Below are 22,381 nucleotides of genomic sequence, written 5' to 3' on the forward strand. Positions count from 1 at the left end.
CTTTTCAGTCTGACACAGTGCTCCCTGCTGCCACCTCTGTCCAGAGCAGGAGAGGTTTTCTATAGGAATTTGCTGCTGCTCTGGACAGTTCCTGTCTTGGACAGAGGTGGCAGCAGAGAGTACAGTGTCAGACTGGAGAGAATACTCCACTTCCTGCTGGACATACAGCAAATAATAAGCACAGGAAGACTTGAGATTTTAAAGTAAAAGTAAATTACAAATCTATATAACTTTCTGAAACCAGTTGATTTGAAAGAAAAAGATTTTCGCCAGAGTACCCCTTTAATGGATACTAAAGCTTTGGCTGTCCAGATGTGATGGGGGCTGTAGTTTTGCAACAGCTAGAGAGCCAAGGTTCCCTGCCCCTGGTCTAAGGGCCCTATTACACAGAACGATTATCGTGCGGAAAATCGTTAAATCGTTCGTATTTAAATGATTATCATTGTGAGTAATTGCAGGCGACATTTGAAAAATCGTTCATATGCTGTTGATCGTTGATTTAGATCTGAACCTAAAATTATTATTAATCGTTCACTAATTGTTCGCTGTAACTCCACATTCGTTCGCTCAAGTTTCGCATTTTTTCACTGATCGTTCAGTGTAATTGCACATTGTACATTGTTTTGCTGGGATCAGATGGAGTAAACGATCATAGTAACGATCGCAATAACGATCATAGTAACGATCGTAACTAGTGATTATCGTTCTGTGTAATATGGTGAACGATTTCAGGTTAACGATAAACAATCTAGTTTGCGATCGTTAATCGTTAAAAATCGCTCCGTTTAATAGGACCCTAAGGCTTTCATGCACACATCTGTAGAGCCACAGACCCATTCATTGGGAATAAGTGATCCGTGCTGCTACTACAGGCCACATAATTTCTTAAAGGGAACCAATTAGCGCAATTGTGCTGATTGGTTCTTTTTAACATCGACAGGTGTGTGTGTGTGTATGGGGCCATAGAAATTATTGGGTCCACATTCTATCTGCATTTGCAGGTCTGCAGTTCTATCTGCGGCCAGTATATATTGATGTAAGAAAGGGGCCTTATGGTGCGTTTACACAGAGAGATTTATCTGACAAATTTTGGAAGCCAAAGCCAGGAACGGATGTGAGTAGAGGAGAAATCTCAGTCTTTCCTTTATGACCTGTGTTCCCTGTTTATAGTCTGTTCCTGGTTTTCGCTTCCAAAATCTTTCAGATAAATCTCTTTGTGTAAACGCACCATTAGGCTATGTTCACACTGCGTACGAGTCCGGCCGCATTTCGTACGCCGCCGTACATGTGCGGCTGAAACTACGGGCGTGGGAAAAATCGACATGCGGCGGATGTGTACGCACCGCGAACATACGCCCGTAGTACAGTTATGCTTCCCTAGCTTGTTTCGAAGCGATCTGAAACAGGTCATTTACTTGGAAATCTTCGCCCAGCCCAATAAAACTCACAGAACCTTTTGGATCGAAAAATCAAGTTCAATTTGGCTAAAATAAGTACTTTGTACGGGACCGCATGGAAATCCATGGCCGTGAGTTTCAACATTTCCGTCCTCAAACAATGGTCTTGTTCATTTTTCACGGCGCCGTATACGATCCGGCCGTAAACTCATACGTAGTGTGCATTGTGCGGGCATATATCGTATACTTTCCAGCGTACGCATTAACCTCAAAACTACGGGCAAACATTTGCGGTTCGCACTCCGGCCGGAAACATACGCAGTGTGAACATAGCCTCATGGTGCGATTACACAGGCAGATTTATCCGACAGATTTTGGAAGCCAAAACCAGGAATGGATTTGAAAAAAGGAGAAATCTCAGTCTTTCCTTTATGACCCGTTCCCTGTTTATGGTCTGTTCCTGGCTTTGGCTTCAAAAATCTGTCAGATAAATCTGCCTGTGTAAACGCACCATAAGGCACAAACATACCCGCGTTATCGGGTGCTCAGCCGCGATTGGCTGAGCATAACTGTGCTCAGCCAATCGCGGCTGAGCAGCCGATGACGCGGCAGAGGGTGGCCGACACTCAGAACGGACGGAGGGATTCGGCCGAAGACAACATTGCGGATTGAAGATCGGAGACGGGGGTCGGCACGTGACAGGTATGTATAGCGCACCACACTTCCGGGTACACGGGTGGGGGTGGTGGGACACGGGGAAGGGGACCATTCACAGACATAACATACATTACAAAGTTGTATAACTTTGTAATGTGTGTTATTCTGTCAATAATTCTTTACCGCCGCACTACCCCTTTAATCCTTTTTTAGTTTCCATGATAAAGTTTGCAACCTGCTCCTAGTGTCAGATTTTTGACAGATGGTTGTATTACATGTTGACTCATGAGGCTGGGTTCACACTATGTATATTTGAGGCTGTATTTGTGAGGCTGTATAGCAACCAAAACCAGGAGTGGATTGAAAACACAGAAAGGATCTGTTCACATAATGTTGTAATTGAGTGGATGGCCGTCATTTAATGGCAAATTTTTGCTGTTATTTTAAAACAACGGCTGTTATATTGAAATAATGGCAGTTATTTACCGTTATATGACGGCCATCCACTCAATTACAACATTGTGTGAACAGAGCCTTTCTGTGTTTTCAATCCACTCCTGGTTTTGGTTGCTATGAGGACCTGACTTGAGGACCAAATACTGCCTGAAGTATACAGTGTGTGAACCCAGTGAATGTGAGGTCTGTGTGTGGGGCGCTGCTGTCTTCACTGGTTCTTATAGATCAGCATAACTTAATTCCTGAACTGATCACACGTCCATGGCCGTTTTTTTACTGTCAGGAAATATAAGGCCTAGATTCACACGTCCGTTGTTCTGTCCGCAGTTGCGGGCAGAACATAAAATCAATGTTATTCAATGGCTCCGTTCACATGTCCATACGTGTATACATGGTCCATTTATTGCGGCACGGATCGCTAGGGTATCGAAGTGGATGCACATTCGTAGTCCGGGCTGCACTACGTGTGTGAATGAGGCCTTACTCAGGAAGCCTTTCAGGAGGCTTCAGGGAACCATCAGTATTTCCTGACCATAAGACTATGTTCCCACACAGTATTTTTGCTCAGTATTTTGCAACCAGAACCAGGAGTGGATTCAATTATGTTGTTGGGATGTTCACACACTGTTGAAATTATTTTCCATCAAATCATGGACATCCGCTAAATTTCAACAGTGTGTGAACTTGCCTTTTCAATATTTTCAATCCACTCCTGGTTTTAGTTGCAAAATACTGAGCAAAAATACTGTGTGTGAACATAGCCTAAAAATGGAGGAGGGGGAAAAAAGAAAACATACTACTCACCTATTACCTGCTGCAGGCTGCAGTGGTGCTCCCCACCAACTTCTCTTTCTCTCTTTCAGCTCTGCATGCCTATGAGTGGTATCACTCGTGAGCCACAATGCTTACAAGGGCCTGCAGCACTTCCCCAGATGCTGATAGTGGCCTGAGCCAACTAACAGCCCATCCGGAATTCTGGCCAGGAGCTGTCTGGTATTCTGGATGCTTCCATAGAGTTCTGTGCCGGATTTCTGGACAATTATAGGACATGTTATATAATTTCAGGGCCTTTTTTTCGGCATGGACACCCTTCAGAAAAAATCCTGAACGTTGTCCATGTCCAAAAGAACCATATGCGTCAAGAAATCCATATAGGTTTCCCTGAAGTGTGCACAGGGTCTAAAGGGAAATTCCCATTGGACTAGTTTTGTCCTATCCACAGAATAGGAACCCCAAAATCTGAGCAGCAAGCCTCCATTCATTCCCTACTCAGCCAGTGAAGTTAGCCAAAGGCTGCATTTGTCTACCTCCGGCAGCTCCACAGAGAATGAATTCAATAGGGATTTCGGGGTCACTGTACTGGAGATCTCAGGAAAACCCAGGGGTCAGACCCCGCTATTCCCCCCCCCCCCAATATATCTTAGTTATGTCCTGTCCTGCGGATACTGTAAATATGGCATAACTTGTCCAGATGGAAGTACTCCTTTAAGGATCTCTTCTCTCTTGTGCTCCTAGCCCTGATGCCGAGGACTGTGTGATTCCCCCTGCACCATCTACTGTGCGCGCTCTCCTCCGTATTTACAGTGCAATCTGTGAAGGAGGAACTGGACGTATTGCTTTCCTCCCAATCTCTCATATACCGTGTACAGCCTCCAAGAGTATGTTCCCGCCTGTTGAATTTGCATATTATAAAACCAACACACATATTTTACTACAAGATCCACAACACAACTCCAAAATTCATTTGGATTCCTGGTGCATGTCTACTGTAGGTGTGCAGGAGATCTGCTGGAGGAGTAGCTGCCACTGCCGGGAGCTGTGCATTCGAAAGTCAGAATCAGCAGGACAGTCGGCTAGGTAAAGTAGTTACACAGATTCTACAGTAAAATGGAAATTTTAAATGAAAACCAATTAGGAAGTAGCTTAAAGGACAAGTGCCATAAAAAACTTTTTCTCAGTAAATAATTGAAGCACATTACAAAGTTATATAACTCTGTAATGTGCTTCAATCACCTATCTGCCCCCTTCCCTGTCTTTTCCCCCTCAACCCCCCAGAAGGAAGTGTAAGAAACTCACAGATACCTAATTACTGTCGTCACCAAGCTCTTCTCGCGGCTTCTTCTTGTGACGATGAGTCATCAGCAGGAGGGCTGCTCTAGCTCCTGTTACACCAGCCTCCCCCTCCCCTGCCTTGTCAGGTGACTCAGCTTGCTCAGCTCCGATTGGCTGAACAACTGCAAGCCATCTGAGTCCATGTCACTTGCTTATCTTCTCTCCGACTGACTCCCAGCACATAGGCAGCCCCCCCCTCATACTCTCTCCTGCTGCCGAGTGGACTCAGTGAGTAAAGGAGTCTTGTCACTAGGGAAGATAAGCAAGTGACATGGACTCGCAGATGGCTTGCAGTTGTTCAGCCAATCGGAGCTGAGCAAGCTGATTCACCTGACAAGGCAGGGGAGGGGGAGGCTGGTGTAACAGGAGCTAGAGCAGCCCTCCTGCTGATGACTCATCGTCACAAGAAGAAGCTGAGAGAAGAAACTAGTGAGGACAGTAATTAGGTCTGTGTGAGTTTTTTAAACTTCTTGCTGGGGGGTGGGGGGGGGGGAAAGACAGGGAAGGGAGGCAGCTAGGTGATTGAAGCACATTACAGAGTTATATAACTTTGTAATGTGCTTCAATTACTGAGAAAAAGTTTTTCATGGCACTTGTCCTTTAATTTAGCATTTATTAAGCAAATTGACAGAAAAAAAATTTCAGTGTAAATTCTTGTGTCCTGCAGACGCATTGCATGACCGATGGTCAAGGCTTTTCCTCTGATGTATAAGGGATTATATAGGACAGTATACAAGTGTAGGTACAACAAAGAGTGCAGACGCCTTTACTTAAAAATGTATTTATTAGTAATTTAATTTATTGTTCCAATAAGGAAGATAAAACAAACAGCGAAATGCAATTACATCAACATTTCAAAAACCACAGCAGGTCATGGTGATAGCGGTATAGGTGTATGTAACTTATACCATACATACACATGCCCCAGGTTAGCCAATCACTTTACCAACCTGGCGGTGTGTCTTGTTGGTTAAGGAACTACAAGTCCCATCATGCTCAGCCAACCAAACAAGAGCCTGTTGGGACTCTTCAGCTGTTGTTATATTGGAGGAATGCTGAGACGTGTGTGTGCTACAATAGCTGGAGAGTCCTGGGTGACCCATGGTTTTCTAACCTCGTACAGTAAAGGGGTATCGGCTGGGGCATCCCATAATGAGGCTGTTGGGATTATATCACTTGCTATCTAATATGACGGCAGGGCTCTGTTTGCAAAGTGGGCACCTCAGGAGGCGTAATAATGTGTCCGGTTAGCTTTTTCATCACTAATGTAGCCATGCAGTTGCTGTTGCACACGAACCATGTAGTAATATGATTTCTGCATTGGAATATAGGTCGACATTGTTCGGCACATACGTGTAACATACGTGTATAAATGAATCTGAGCTGTTATATAGATATACCTAGCTCTGCAAATACACAGCGGTTAAACATGCATTGCCCTGCTTGTATACTGTGGGTACATCTCCGCAATGCATTCTTGTCCAGAAGGGTCCACATGAAGTCCCCATAGGAATGGCATTTTTCTTGGAGGGGAAGTGGGGAAGGGGTAGATGAATATTATGACAGCAGCTTGAGCATCGCAATGAGGATGGCTACAGGAAACAACAGACCGGGAAACATGGACGGTGCATGGTTGGTACAGTCAAATTTTGTCATGAGGACCTGTTCAAAGGGCAGGGTAGTCACATTCTGCATTGTACACAAGTTTTCGGTGGCGCACACTTGAGATATATACTTGGTGTTTGTCTTTGCTGTTGAAAAAATGAATAATATTAGATGAGTAAAGATCGAAAACACAATCAGTTTTTATTTCGCCATTTTCCGAGCTAAAAAGCAATCTAGCCCTGCTAGCCCATATCACTACTGGACGAAAACGGTTTAGGTTTCTGGAGACTCCACCATCCAGGATTTCACCAGACATGGCTGATCCAGACTAGAGACTTTTGGCTTGAGAAAGGTCCGGGAGGACCGAAAAGTCATCATCTATTATTACTGTGTCTCTACTGTACATATTCTGGTTTTAAACCAAGGAACATACTTTCTGATAAACTTTAACTTGACTTGTTATAAGAGTGCCATGGTTTTTCCTACACCTAGAACCCATTTCCATAGAGCACATAATCCAAAGGAGGTGTGAGGTTACAAATCATCTACTCTACAGCCATATTATATCACATTCCGCAACACACCACATAGACCATGGGTCTCCAAACTGCGGCCCTCCAGCTATTGCAATTACTCATCATGCCTGGACAGCCATATCCAAAGCTTTAGCTGTCCGGGCAACAGCTGGAGGGCCACAGTATGGAGACCCATGACCTAGACAATTATTAGATGTAATGTCACAATTGTGGTCTTCACATAAAAGGGGTTAGTACATGGGTTATAGACGGGATAGATGTATATAACGTTACCTAGGTGTCATGTACTTACTGTCTTTGGCAGTGTAGCTCATACATTTTTTCTCATTCCCTCTGCACTTGATTGTGACAGGGTTTTTGCATTTTTCATTATTGGCTTCATTGCATGTACTGCACTCAACCTGATTTTCGGTTGTGGTTTTTTGTACTGGCAAGATAAACAGAGACATGTGAGACATGCTGTCACTTACATTTATCAGAAGAACAGTAAAGAGAAACGAGAAGAGCGAGCTTACATATACAGTATATAGCCTATACTTCTATCACCAGCACCACCATTCCCTTTCATCAGTATTTCATAACTATGAGGTCACTAGCACCAGTATTCATTTTTACTAGTAAGGCTGAGTTCACACTACGTTTTTGCAATCCGTTTTTTTTTTATCAGTTTTTGCAAAAAAAAACGATGGAAAAACGAATGCATTTGTGGGCATCCATTTTGATCAGTTTTTCCATTGACTTCCATTACATAAAAAACAGACCAAAACAAATCAGTTTTTTTTTTTTTTTGTTTTTTTTTACGTACACAAAAACACTTGACCTTATTTTTGGGGACGTTAAAAAAGTGTTTTGCTTTTTTTTAAAGTTCTTTTTTTATAATGGAAGTCAATGGACAATTAGATTGGAACGCATGCACACATATGCATTAGTTTTTTTCATTCGTTTTTGCAAAAAAAGTAGTGTGAACCCAGCCTTACCCACTGTACACCCCCAATAACCAACACGCACCAACTGGGTTATGATACTTCATTCATTTACCTTGGACGTGACATGTCTGCAGATTTGACAAGAAATCCATGGCAATAGCTTTGTCAAATCCGAAATATCCATGAAATATAGATGGGAAGAGAGATACTGGGGGAGATTTTTTAAACTGGTGTAAAGTGAAACTGGCTCAGTTGCCCCTAGCAACCAATCAGATTCCACCTTTCATTTTTCAAAGAGTCTGGAATCTGGGTGGAATCTGATTGGTTGCTAGGGGCGACTGAGCCAGTTTCACTTTACACCAGTTTAATAAATCTCCCCCATTGTGTTTACTGTGCAAAGCAGAAGCCAATCGAGCCAGTGGTGGACAGATACTACAAGACAGGGGCAGGTAGTTGGCTCTGAGGTGCTATGTATGCTGGGAGATGTAGTTTCCCAAGCATATGCCATGATGTAAAACTGGGCTCATCAAGTTTGAATCTGGGGCTAGGAGCAGTGTAAACTAATGGGAAAGATGTCATACAATCGGTGGAGGATCGGTGAGTGCACCTATATGCTTAATGTGCATTGTATTTTTTTATGGGATCACTGGAGTTCCCCTTTAAGCATTACCTGTTGCAAACTGACACATGGACATGCCCAAGTCCTCCAGATCTAAATACAATGGTCTTGAATGGCGTAACTTAGAACTTATAACCCAAATAGGGTATGGGAAAATGGGTTGTGTTAACCTGGAAATCCCCAATAAGATGATAATACATTCATACACAAGGAGCAATAACAAATGTTTGAAAAAAGTAAGTCACATAAAAGTTTGCATTATGTATGTTACTAACGATTCATAGGTTAGCATAAGGTGTAGCTATAGAAAGCAGAGAGGTTGTGATCACAGACAGACAGATGCTGGATCCTCAGGGGGCCAAATTGCCCCTGTGGCCCATATAAGCAGACCAATACTAATGATAGATGGCAGATAGAGACCTTGTTGCAGATTTTGCATTGAGCCCAGAAAATAGAAGTTACCTCTTTGGGCTAAGTACATTGATTTCCACAGTACAAGAAGACTTACCATCAGTTATCGGGCATTTGTCTTTGCTAGCACAGCACTGGGTCATGGCGTACAGGCTGGTGCCGTTCAGGGACATGGTGTACGTCACGTTGCACATTGCCTGGGTTCCGCATGCTCTCACAATCCGCTTTATTACTGGTTTTCCTACTGTTTATTGTTAAAGAAATACAGATATTATTATAAGACGACAATGTGCACATGTGTGAATAATGTACATAGGATAACACCAGCTATGACAGGAATAACTTACATAGGATAACACCAGCTATGACAGGAAAAAAATGTCTCTGTTGTGTAGTAAGGTAATTTTGGGTCTGTCTGATGGTGATTTAAAGAGATTCCAAGGACTAAAAACAGGGACTTTCTCCACAGTATTGCTGGGGGTCTGACCTACAGGGGATGACCTTAGTTATTATGTTCTTGGTTCAGCATGCATCTTCTTCCGCTCTGTCTCCAGGCCTGGCCTATTGAGAGCTCACAGAAGATGAGAGGGAGGTGGCAGAGAACAAAGGTGGGTCTGTGTGCTGCTGGGAAATGTAGTTTCCTGCCAGTCACATGGTCCACGAGGAAGGACTGCTCATTCTAGTCTGTGGACCAAGCTGCATGCTGGAGAGAAAGGGGCTCCAAAAATAAGGAAAAGGACCACTATCCATATTTATAGCACTGCTATGGATACTGTATAGAATGAGTTAAAAATGTGGGATAACCCCTTTAAGAAACAATATTAAAGGGTTATTTAGTCAAAGCAAGATCATGCCATTAGTTATTGGTTAGTGGGGGTCTGAATGCTGGACATAAGGAGGACAGGGCCTTGGCCATTTCTCTGCACAGCGCCATTTCTGTCCAGGTACATGTGCGCACAACTACATCTCAGCTGCATTGCTCTACAGACCACCACAACCCCTTTCTTCTAGGATTCAGAGAGGGTCCCGGTGCCATAGCCTACCATATGAAATATTCCTTTAGGGTGCGTTCACACCTACAGGATCTGCAGCAGATCTGCAGCAGATTTGATGCTGTGTTCAGTTATTTAAATGAAATCTGCTGCAGAAAATCAGCTGCAGATCCTGTAGGTGTGAACGCACCTTTAAAGTGGCTTTATTTGATCTGAATGTCTGGGTGGTAATAGAAGAGAAAACGTCATGTTAGTTAAAACCGGTTCACAAAAAAATACATTCTTAGATACTCAGCAGTTCCTGTATATATTTATGCTTGGAAACATTGACGTAGACATAATGCATTTGGTTGATGGATGGGAATTTTTTTTAATTAGGAGAGTTAACCACAAGTCAGCTCAGATCATGCAGAACAACCTCAGTCATTTTACAGGGAAATGTAAAGGGATTTTTTTCCTTGAAATTGTTTTATTATATGTCAGTCAGATGTGTCATAAAATCTTGATCAGTGGGGATAATGGTGGAAACAAACACCATATAACATTAGAGGCCATTGTCACATACAATCTCATAAATGGGAGAGCCACCATAACAATCAGCAGTGGCTGCTTATTTCCTACGGCAGTGGCCACTACAGGTAAAATGTAGTACTACAAGCAGCCATAAATCAAACAAAAATAAATCCATGATACCCATACAATACAAAAAAACAAAACCTACCCCCCCCCCCCCCCCCCCAGGTGTTCAAAGGACATGACTTACCTGTGTTGATCTCGGTGATGTTGGCGATACACATATCGTAGCCTTTATCACACTGCTTTTCATTTCCGATACAATCCTTCCCAAAGGCGTCACAGTGGTAGCAGGACAAGGAAAAGGCTGAGGAAACAAGAGACTGGCTGTGATTGTACCGGAATGAAGTAGTGGACACTGAGCCTCAGCAACTCATACACTAGCCTGAGCTTTCTTATGGTCCCTATATAATACTAGTTACACTGGTTAGTACAAGGGCAAGTATTCAGATCTCATAGGTTACCTCTATTATACTAGGTGCATTCTTTTGGCAACCATCTTGTGGAGCATGTCCTGAACATATCACTAAGCTATAAGTGCCCCTTATATCACTACTAGGGGTGACTGACTTTCATATGTGATGATCATCACACCAGCAGGGGGCAGTGCGTCCTTCCCATATCATCACACCAGCAGGGGGCAGGCTGTCCACCACATCATTACACCAGCAGAGGGCAGGCTGTCCTCCACCTCATTACACCAGCAGAGGGCAGGCTGTCCTCCACCTCATTACACCAGCAGAGGGCAGGCTGTCCTCCACCTCATTACACCAGCAGGGGGCAGGGTGTCGCTCCACAGCTAAGGCAGGATTTGAAGCGTAGCCTCTGAGAGTCTTTTATGGGACAGCACGTGAAGCCCTGTAACGCCCTCTTGTGGCAGGACCCAATGTCTAATCAGACCTTAACTGTACTCATTACATATCTGCCTGAGACATAACTACATGCTGAGTTTCTCTGTAAAGGCATCGTATATTGCTGTACATATTCTTCCACCTCTTCGTGCATCATCCTCGTGATGTAAAACCCGACCGCTCGCTGACCTATTTGCAGGTGAGCCTTTCATCTTGGCGACTATTTTAGTACTTGGGAACAGGCCATTACAACTCATCGCCCCTTGATATTAAGTGAAATGAGTCAGAGCCGGAGGGAAATCACTGAAATAATGCATTGTGATGCCGAGACCTGCAATTAGGACAGAACGCCAATATATGGAGCAGTCTGCTATAAGGTCTCCGATCACACATTGTGCACAGTGCACCAAAACACGCTAATATCCTGAAAACGCAGTCAAGGATAAAGGTAAGAAATTTATCATCATCCTCAGAAACCATGTCCATAGTCTCCCTTTAAAGCCTGGTTGAAGAATAGTCAGGGGACCCCTCTTCTCCCAAAAGGTTAGGGTCCTAATGGTGCAACAACTGTTTCTGTCCCATCCAGTATGGTAACTATGAATAATTATGTATAGAAGATCCTTTTAAAGAGGTACTCCAGTCAAAACTGACACAAACCTAATGTAGGGCCTAAGTGGACATTTCATAATTAGAGATGATCGAACCTCGGGATTTTGCAGGTTCAATCGAACTTGAACGTTTTCGAACCTGCAGCATTTGATTCCTGATGCCTTCCCAATCCGTGGGGAAGGAGGAGACAGCCGGAGTACCACCTGAAATTCCGGGATACAGCCTATCTACCCTGCCAGTCCCTGCATCAGGTACAGGTTTTACATAGAAAGTTCATCTAAAAGACCCCATACACATTAGAGAAAAGTTGGCCACACCCACCAGGACCAGTTGAACATTTTGGGGGACATTTATGAAAGTTACGTCAGGGGCGTACGCCAGGGATAAGGTGTAGATTTGCCCCTTCTCCATGGCGTACACCTGCCATATCCCCTGCTCGCCTGATGGGGGGGCATGGCAAGGTGGGGAGGAGGCGTGGGTTCCTCCCGCACCTCATTTATCATGATTTAGATTGGTGTAGATTTGGTAAGACAGGCGCAGGTTCACTAAGGGCCTTGCGCCTCTTAGTGAATTTGGCCAGGGAAAAGGGGGCGGGACCTAATTTAAGTCCAGCATACGAGTACGCTGGTCTGGATAAATCTCCCCCTTTATGTGTATTGGGGCTCCTTGGTTTATCACTGACAAATCTGACTCCTAATTCCTTTATCTTCACTGGAGAGAAGCTTATGAGGCGTCTCTCTCTGCTTACTTCCCTCCTTTTTGAAAACATATGCAGGCTCAGAGAAGCTGAGCATACATGCGAAGGGGCATTTGGAGGAATAGCAGTCAGCAAAATAAGCATTCTACTGGCAGATTTTATAGGTGTATGGGTACCATAGAACCCTTTTGTATATCCTATTTCATGCTCATTTTTGACAAGTCAATCCTTTGAGCGGAGGCATGCGAGAAATACCATTGAATGAATGGGACAGGCAGAACTTCAAGCGGCGCCCGCCACTTTTGCTCAGTGTGAATGGGCCCTAAGTGGATACCTGATCCAAGATGACAGAATTGAGGTTTCCACACAGATTATTTTTTTTAAGCTGTTAAATAAATAAATATATATATATATTTCAAAGAAAATGGTCCTTGGCCTTGTAGTCATTTTTATTCAGCCATTGTTAAAATTATTATTATTATTTTTTGGAGGCTCAAAAAAACAGCTGAAAAAAAACGTTGTTGGAGCATAACTTCATGCCGGGAGCTGAGAAAGTGTTTGAATATTCCCAGCACTCTGATGACACAGCCACACGGCATGATATTGATAAATTATGCCAGGCAGGGAAGGGATACACTGCTGGGCTTCCATTTCCGTGCTGTCTGTGTCTCACAGAACGTGTGAATAAGCCATTAGGCTTATTCTGGTATATACTGGTATTTTTAGCCCAAACCAGTAGTGAGTCCAAAACTTTGTCCAAGTTACTATGCTTGAGCCCAGCATTACAGAAACAGCGCCACTCCTGCTCATAGGCTAGATGTGCTATTGCAGCTTAACTCTATTCATGTCAGAGGTGCAGTACCAAACACAGCCCATTTACAAGATAGGCGTTGTTCCTACAAATAAAAAGTGGACCATCTCATAATTCTGACCAACCATTTAAAGGGGTTATCCAGATTTAGAAAAAATTCAAAAAACAGTTCCACCCCTGTTCTTAGGTTGCGTGTGAAATTACAACTCGGCTCCATACACTTCACTAGAAATGAGCTGTAATACCGCACACAGAGGAGAGGAGGAAGAAAGCAGCCACGCTTTAGGAGCAGAATAACAGAAAAACAACAGTGCCAGATCCAATGCATGCCAACAATGTCTTCACAGACTTCATCAACTTTACTGGGGTCAGGTTTCCTTTATACTGACAGCATTTTACTGAATAAAAGAGCACATTGAGCTGCACTATTATGTCGAGCAGAATCTATAGGTTCTTATACTGAGTCCAACCAATACTCCTGCCCTTATTGCCTCCATTGCTGGGTGGCAAATCGACCTGGTGATGCGCAAGTCTAGTGTGGTGTCCTACCACAGCTGTACGTATATATATATATATATATATATATATATATATATATATATATATATATACACGTAAAGGGTTACTATTTAGTTGTTTGTCACAAGAATCTGTAGACCAGTAGGATTCGTGTTTTCTTCTGTCCTATAATCTCTCTCCTTGATTCTTCTGTTGCACTCTTCACCCACTCACAGCGCACCTTACATGCTGGGAGGAAGTAAGTCACATGGGTGAGTTGGACATTGTGGAGGAAGGACACAAGCCAGATAGCTTTCCACACTGGTCCTATCCTACCACCACAGAAGTGGCGTCACACCTCAACATCTAGCAAGTGACCGGCCACTCCTCTGATGTAACATCACCCCGGGGGTACACCACACTAGTGTGATGGGTAACAAGGTAATGCTGGCTGACAGCTACTGTATATAAAACTAAACAGCTGAATAGAAGTTTGGCAGGAAGGGACGGGTGATGCAATTTTCCATTCACCACGCTGCAATCTGCAGAATGATGATTAATCTTTGTCCATACTAATTGTTTTCCAAGCATCTGACTGGTCAGAAATAGCCCGAGATGCATTCAGGATCCCCTGGGCATCTGGCAAAAGTACTGACGGTGCAGCCTCTATTGATCTCCATATAAAAGTATTCCTCCATTCCAGGATAAATCTACATAAAGTCTTCAGTGCCTCACAGGTACCTCACTCCATGTTCTATCCTTTTATCGGTCACTATTCACACCAGTAGTTATTGTTGTGATGGTTGCCCCCCATACTATAATATAGTAATAACATAGAAATAATATCCAAATATATGGTAATCCTAAAGAGGTTTTCCATCTTAAACTAGCTTGTATTAGGGGAGAAGTAAGAGATCGGGAGGGGGTGGTGGTGGTGTTGGGGGTTCACCTCCGTAATCTTTGGCGATCTCCAGGTCAGTATTCCACTTTGTTTTGAATACAGCTGGTGGTACGGCACATAACCAGCGGCGCTATTCTATATGGAGCCACGGGTCACGTGCCATAGCCACGTTTGTATTCAAAACAAAAGAGTCGGGGGCCGATCTGGAGATTGCTGAGGGGTTTAGAGGTCGGACCCCCATACAATCTCTTACTTGTCCCCTATCCTGTGGATAAAGGACAAGTTAGTTTAAGGTGGAAAACCTCTTTAATTGATGTAACCAGAATACCCTTTTGCTTATTACTGCTCGCATTATATCCCTGGGATGAATTCACAGCTCTGCAGGCTTCAGAGCTACAATCTCTCAGTATCGCTTGCTGATTCAGTGACTACATCGAGCTTGGTGTTCTGATTTGCATTCTTGTAGATTAGCCTTTACATCAGCTACCGTCTAGTTATTCCATGTAGGATTGTCTCACTGCATTAGACTAGCTCAGCTGGTGAGGGCTTCTTATGGGTGTAAATAGTAAGCAGAATATGATGCCCTTTAGCTACATCATTTAGCTACTTATTTTTGGATGTGTTTTATCCAGGTATTCAGGTTTCTCAAAATTTTCCAAAAAAAACGTAGTGCTGTGGAATATGTTGGCACAATGGATTTATGGCGTATCTGGTGTTTTAAAAGAATTTTAAAAAATCGACATTGTTTTGTTAGATTAACCATTCAGTGTGGTGGCAAGGTTATTTTAGTGCTCTCACTGCTCTAAGTCCCTGTAAGTCCATGAGACTCGCGTCCATGGTGCAAAGGTATTTCTCTCCATTCTATGGAGCAGGGCTGTTTTCCAGTAGTACTCCCCCAGGCACTTCATTCCTTACTTGTCTGGTCTATCACAGCAGAGCACCTAGCCCTTACTGTTACGTCATGAAAGTGCTCAGTAAAGTGCACTGGATTGACCAGGCTGACACTGTGCTAGGGGATGATTTACAGCAAAATACTTTAGAGAGAGAAAGAATTATTGATGCACTGGCATTGGAATTAAAGAAGCAGCACAGCAAGGAAAGGGTTATGTTATGCACAGATCGCTGCTGCTGAGATGAGACCAAAGGCTTGATTTACCTTTCTTTCTTTCTTTTTATTGTGAGTTTATTCAACTTTTCCAAATAAGGCCCCGTTCCCACTGAGCAAAGGTAGCAGAATTCTGCGACGGAATTGTCCGCCGCGGAATGCCGTTAGCCTCCCGCTCATAATGGGAGTCTATGGGAGGCGCGCGCTCCTGCCCTGTTCGCTCTGAAGAATGAACATGTTCATTCTTCATGTTCCTTTGCTCAGTGGGAACGGGGCCTAAGAGAAGAAAATACATCAAGTGCCCAACAGGTGCGGACCACAGCACAGTAGTCATAACAGATAACATGTAGCAAAACATACAGTACGTATCCATGCCTTGATTTACCTTTCAATCAGAACTTTGATCCTTATTAAGTAGGCAGACAGTCTCACTTACTGCACAGCCTCAATTCTCCCCCTCTCTGGAAACACTAGCTAGGCCCCGCTCAAACCTGTGTTTTGTCTCTCTGTTACTAGAGGCAGAATTACCCTAACAACAGACAGTGGACAGCAGGTTGCAGAGAAGGGAGACACCTAGTAGACAAGACTTGGGATTTTTTTCTGAGAAAAATATTTTTTTATAAATTAAGAAATTTACAAACATGTTTTAAATTACATGGGCTATTTCAAAAGTTTTCTGAAACTGCAGTGACCATTTTACCAAGATTTCATCACATGAGACCTGTGCCTATATTACCCACTGCATGAAGTAGTTCTGGCTCGCCAACACTGACATCCATTTATTTCAGGAGGTGCCAAGCTGTCACTAAGAATGATTCATCTAATACTTTTCTCATCTACAATTTCTACCTTCTGCTATATCATCAGCTCATCGATCAAAGCTTTAATTTCTATACAGTGCAATAATGTATAGCTAGCTTTAGAAGCACACCTGTAGATACAAAGGGGGGGGGGGGATTTATGAAGACCAGTGTACAAGTACGCCGGTCTTATATTAGGCCCCACCCCCTTTCCCCCAGCAGGATTCACTAAGAGGCGCACGCCTCTTAGTGAATCTGGCCGGCCGGGCGCCCAAACCAGCGCCCGGCCTGTAAATTTGAATCATAATTTACACCTGCGAGCATGATAAATGAGGAGCGGGAGGAGGCCACGCCTTCTCCATGCCTTGTCACGCTCCCCCAGCCCGCTCATCAGGCGAGCGTGGCATATGGCAGGCGTACGCCAGGGAGAAGGGGTGCATCTGCACCTTCTCACTGGCGTACGCCTCGGGCCGATTGTTCATAAATGTCCCCCATAGTCTAAATAAGAATCATTTACTGACGGAAAGCAGAAACCTTACAATGGATTCGATAAATAAATTAGAAAGATGTCACAGTGGAACATTTTATTAGACTAAACAAGACAGATGCCATCAATAACATATTACAGTGTTTCCATGAAAATAAGACTGTTTTAATAATTTTTGCTCCCAAAGATGCGCTTGTCTTTTTTTCAGGGGATGTCTTTTTTTCCATGAAGAATTTACACATATTGTTGAACAAAAAAAAATGAACATTTATTATATACTGCACAGTAGTCGTCATCACAAACCAGCATTACCCTAGTGGCAGTGGGGGTTTTGCGTTCGGGCGATGCCCTATTTTCAGGGGGATTCCTTGTTTTAAGCTATCCTATAAATCCTCCACTATGCCTTATTTTCAGAGGATGTCTTATTTTTGGGGAAACAGGGTAGATTAGTGTTGTTCAACCTTTTACAGGCAAGTGTCCCCTAGTGACAAGAAGCCCCCATGAGGACCCCCAGGGAGAGATGTAAACGCTATGTATAGAGACCCGCTGTTTACAAACCCCCATGTATACAGCATCCAGATTCGACCACACCCAAAACTAAATCCAGACCATGTGCCCCATTCCCTACATAAAGACAGAGCCCACAGGCCAGACATCACTGTATACAGTCCACAGACCAGACCCCCATGTATACAGCACTCAATCTGAACCCCCCCTATGTATACAGACACCATGTATGCAGCATCCAGATTAAACACAACCAAATTTATACACAACCAAATTGAATAAAAACCATGCGCCCCATTCCCTACATAAAGACAGAGTCCACAGGCCAGACATCACTGTACACAGACCCCAGACCACCATGTATACCGCAGCAACACTAAACCCCCAGGCATACAGCATCCAAGTAAGACTTCCATGACCATACCACCGTTAATACAGATCCTAGACCAGACATCTATGTATACAGACCTCCCTATATACAGACCTCAAAACCCGATTGAATACAACACTCAGACTAGGCCCTTCTTTATACAGACCCAAAAAAGAATACAGACCAGGGGCTGTATTTCCTACATAAAGAGACAGACCTCCTGCCGGCATTGTATACAGACCCCAGAGCGAACCTACTCTGCCTACCGACCCCAGGCCAGATGGCCCTGTATACATACTTTACACTAGACCTACTGTATATGCAATCCCCCCTTACACAGTAGTACATAATGAGCCCCCCACCACTACATAAAGTGTGGTTAACCATTAGGCAAGTAATATAATGGCGAGTTAATGTAATTACCCACATAATAAATCTCCCGTGTGTTCCTGAACATTCCTGTTGTAAGTGGACAGGACAGAAAGCTGCAGCTGCTATTTGGGAAGCCATGGTACTGAGTCACCTGGTCACCCAGTCACCTATCCTCGTATAGCTCTATCACTCCCGTAGTCGTCGGTTTTCTAATCCCTGACAACAATTTTAAGGATTTTCCACTCATTCCAATGAAAAGCAGAGAATGTGTTGGTACAGATCTTATATTATAGCACAATAACATGAAGTGTATAATAGCGCCCCCTTGAGGCTCACTTTTACAAGACCTTTGGATGATGTTCATTATGAACTATTCACACAATATGCAGCAAGTATATGAAGTTACCAAGATGGAACGTATTCAAGAAGTCAATTACTTTGTCAGACTCCCGAGGGGCAGCTGCCAAACAGGAGATTGCCATTTGCTGCCTCACTAATGGGTGTGAGGTCACAGCGGGGGCTTTTGGGAAAAAAGATCCATTACGCTTCAGTTTTTTATCTGCTATCTTAATAGAGAGCGGCCCACCAGATGAGGAGAGATGCCCAGAGAGATCATACCATGGACTCAATAATTCTGTGTCATAGGGGGCAAATTATATATGACGTTATCTATCCTTAATGTACATTACGGTCCTAGAAATACATGCCTCTTCTGCTGCAGAACCTCTTTATAAACAGCCTAAAAGGAGCCTAAAAAGAGGCCTAGAAGGAGCATCACTAGAATAGCTCCTGCAGGCGATAATCGGCCTGTGTAAATGTGACAGCTATCAGACAAAGATGGAGCCAATGCCGATTATTGGCCGATCGCATCTTTTAAGACTGCTTTAAAATTTATCTTTATTGGCCGCACATCTCCCTGTGTCAATAGGGGTTTGTGCGGCTGATAGCAATAAAGGGAAACTGACAGCACACATATGTATATATCTGTGCTGTCAGTTTCCAGATCACAAGCAGCAATCTATGCTTACCATACTGCTAGTGATCTAGTATCTGGTTCTCTAGTCCTCCGGCCCATTTCTCGCGCTGTGTAAAGGCACAGCAAATGACAGTTTTTGGCCCCTGCGGCCGACAAATCTCTGCATTTAAAAGGACCATAATGGGAAGTTCTTGTTCACCACTGAATAATTGGAAGCACCTTCATCCTTTTCATAAAGAAAGTCTAAAACTGATGAGGTGTGTATTATGAGATTATGCAGCAGCTTAAGTGTGTATTATGAGGTTCTGCAGCAGCTGAGCTGTGTATTGTGATGCTCTGCAGCCGTTGGTTTGTGTGTCATGATGTTCTGCAACAGCTGGGGTGTGTATTCTGATGTTCTGCAGAAGCTGAGGTGTGTATTATGATGTTCTGCAGCAGTTGGGGTATGTATTATGATGTTCTGCAGCAACTGGAGGTGTGTATTATAATATTCTGCAGCAGATCGGGTGTGTATTTTGAGGTTCTGCAGCAGCTGAAGTGAGTAGTATGATGTTCTGCAGCAGTTGAGGTGTGTATTATGATGTTCTGCAGCAGCTGAGGTGTGTACTATGATGTGCTGCAGCAGCTGAGGTGTGTACTATGATGTGCTGCAGCAGCTGAGGTGTGTTTTATAAGGTTCTGCAGCACCTGGGGTGTGTATTATATGGTCCTGTAGCTGGTGGGGTGTGTATTATAATGTTCTCCAGCAACTGGGGTGTGTATTATGTTGTTCTACAGCAGCTGGGTGTGTATTATGTTGTTCTACAGCAGCTGGGTGTGTATTATGTTGTTCTACTGCAGCTGGAGCGTATATTACGAGGTGCTGCAGCAGCTGAGGTGTATTATGATGTTCTGCAGAAGCTGGGTGTGTATTATGATGTTCTGCAGCAGCTGAGGTGTATTATGATGTTCTGCAGCAGCTGGGTGTGTATTATGATGTTCTGCAGCAGCTGAGTGTGCATTATGATGTTCTGCAGCAGCTGGGGTATACATTATGATGTTCAGCAGCAGCTAGGTTATGTATTACAATGTTGTGTATAATACACACTGCGTCTGGTCTTGATCCTCTACATGTTATTCAGTCAGTTGTTGCAACAGGAGAAACTACTTCCGTAAGTGACCCATGACAACTGCTTTGTCAGAAGAGATAAGTGGCCTCTTATCTCTTTATAACCGTCACATTCTATCATCTTAAAGTGATATTTATACAGATGTTGATGGAACATTTCCATTAATATGAATAATAGCAATATATGTATGGGCCATATTTTGGTAATCTCAAATACAAAGAAGGGAGCACATGACGCATCATTGGCTATCACCACTGTCTTGCTTAGATCCTGGGTTCGCTTCTGACTGGCAGTAACATCTGTATGGCATGTATGTTGTTTTTCCATCAAGTATCTATAGAGACCCTCCATGCATCAAAGAATTTCCAAAAACATCCAGGTTACCTATGATTCAGTTATGAGCCAACGCTGCAGAATATGTTGCCGATATAGATAGATAATAGATGGATGATACATATGTCAGAGATCAATCAGCTTCCTTAATTCCATCTCTTCCCCTATCTGTCTAGTCCATTACCATCCAGATGCAGAAACCCAATCTGTTTCAATGTGCGTCACAGGCAGACATTGCCCAGACACCTAGAGTCACACTGGATTTTAGCACAAGCAAACTTACAGAACCGGAGAAACCACACACAGTCGTCTCCTATATAGACAATAAAATATAGACAGCCTATCGACTCTTACCAGGCTGTCAGATTTAGATGTAGCAGAGCTGATTTAGTTTCTCTTTTGCACTTAGCGGGGGTTACCTGCCATCCAGCTGTGGACCACAGATAACATCACGTTAAATGACAACCTCAGCTCTGCTACATCTGACAAGCTCACTAGCCTCTATGCAAACACACAATACATAGACACGCTCACCTCCTTCAAGTAAGCCAGCCACAAGGCAGAGGAGAGCCACAGCCGATACCATGGTGCTGCTCTGCAGTGCTCGGGATGCTGTTTGAATGCTCTGGATCATCCCATCCTAAGGGTGTGGCATTTTATACGCAGAATGCCAGGGTGGGTGGGTGAGGAGGGGGGATGATTGCAAGGATTTTGTAGACAGAGACAGAGAAGGAGAGGAGACCAATGAAATCCAGCCAGGGGATAGAGTGTGCGTCATACTAAATGTTAGCAGCACAATCATTTGGCCTATGTTACTTTTATAAAAGGGGTGCTTGGCTTGTCTCTCGGCCAGGTATACCCCCCCCCCCCCCCAATACAATTGTAAAAGCAATTCCAGCATTGTGGATGTGAAAAGCATCACTGACAACTGCGGAACCTCATGTCTGATAACAAAATAGCGAGGACCCTTAACCCCTTCACTCCCATAGGTACATGGTGTGGGCATTGTGAGCTGCCACATATGCTCTGCAGGTTATAATTCCTGTTGCCCCCAATAATTACCTACTACTAGCATATATCAACTGGCATAATTGACTGTCAGTCTCTCTAACTATGTGCAGCGGTGCCTTTGGGCTGGCTGGGCCTTGTGGTGGCTGGGATGGCAACAGGGCTTCTGCATGTTGTTTCCTTACTCCATAGATGTCCAATTGCTTGGGTTGGCCCCATGATAGTGATGTAGATGCTAATGTTCCTCAGAGACACATCCTGAGGAAACCTCAATGTAGCAGTGCTGAGCTTCAGTGCCTGTAGTGAGATGTGGGCCCTGAATTCAGATGGTATCCAAGTCACAAGAATACTTGGTCCAGTCTGAAGCTTGTTCGCCTTCTCCTCAATGTAGGTTTTCCTTTCCTTCTCTCTCATTCTCTGTTTCTTCTCTCAGATTGGTCTGTGTTGCTTTCATGTGGGATTATTCATGTTCTCCTAGGAGTTTCCAAAAGGAGGAGATCTCCCAAAGAGGGAGACTCCAAAAGGGGGAGATCTCCCAAAGAGGGAGACTCCAAAAGGGGGAGATCTCCCAAAGAGGGAGACTCCAAAAGGGGGAGATCTCCCAAAGAGGGAGACTCCAAAAGGGGGAGATCTCCCAAAGAGGGAGACTCCAAAAGGGAGAGA

At 43.8% G+C, this 22,381-nt stretch overlaps 1 protein-coding gene across 1 annotated transcript; it reads right to left on the minus strand.

Moving 5' to 3' along the window:
* Positions 1-5,387: 5,387 nt before the first annotated feature.
* On the minus strand, positions 5,388-21,362 carry LOC138769182 (phospholipase A2 inhibitor and Ly6/PLAUR domain-containing protein-like). The gene is made up of 5 exons (XM_069947467.1): positions 21,245-21,362; positions 10,475-10,591; positions 8,817-8,963; positions 7,056-7,190; positions 5,388-6,373 (listed from the first exon to the last, which is right to left on the minus strand). The coding sequence occupies exons 1-5, from the start codon at positions 21,342-21,344 to the stop codon at positions 6,180-6,182; spliced, it is 693 nt and encodes a 230-aa protein (XP_069803568.1). The 5' UTR covers positions 21,345-21,362; the 3' UTR covers positions 5,388-6,179.
* Positions 21,363-22,381: the final 1,019 nt, after the last annotated feature.

This window comes from Dendropsophus ebraccatus, chromosome 12, assembly GCF_027789765.1.
Source record: "Dendropsophus ebraccatus isolate aDenEbr1 chromosome 12, aDenEbr1.pat, whole genome shotgun sequence".
NCBI classification, from domain to species: Eukaryota; Metazoa; Chordata; class Amphibia; order Anura; family Hylidae; genus Dendropsophus; species Dendropsophus ebraccatus.

Excerpts from the sequence above, each read along its gene's own strand:
- LOC138769182 (XM_069947467.1), bottom strand. The coding sequence starts at position 21,344 with ATGATCCAGAGCATTCAAACAGCATCCCGAGCACTGCAGAGCAGCACC. Across the intron at positions 8,964-10,474 it reads CATCACCGAGATCAACACAG|TAGGAAAACCAGTAATAAAG; the intron begins GTAAGTCATGTC and ends AACAATAAACAG. Across the intron at positions 7,191-8,816 it reads CAAATGCCCGATAACTGATG|TACAAAAAACCACAACCGAA; the intron begins GTAAGTCTTCTT and ends TTATCTTGCCAG.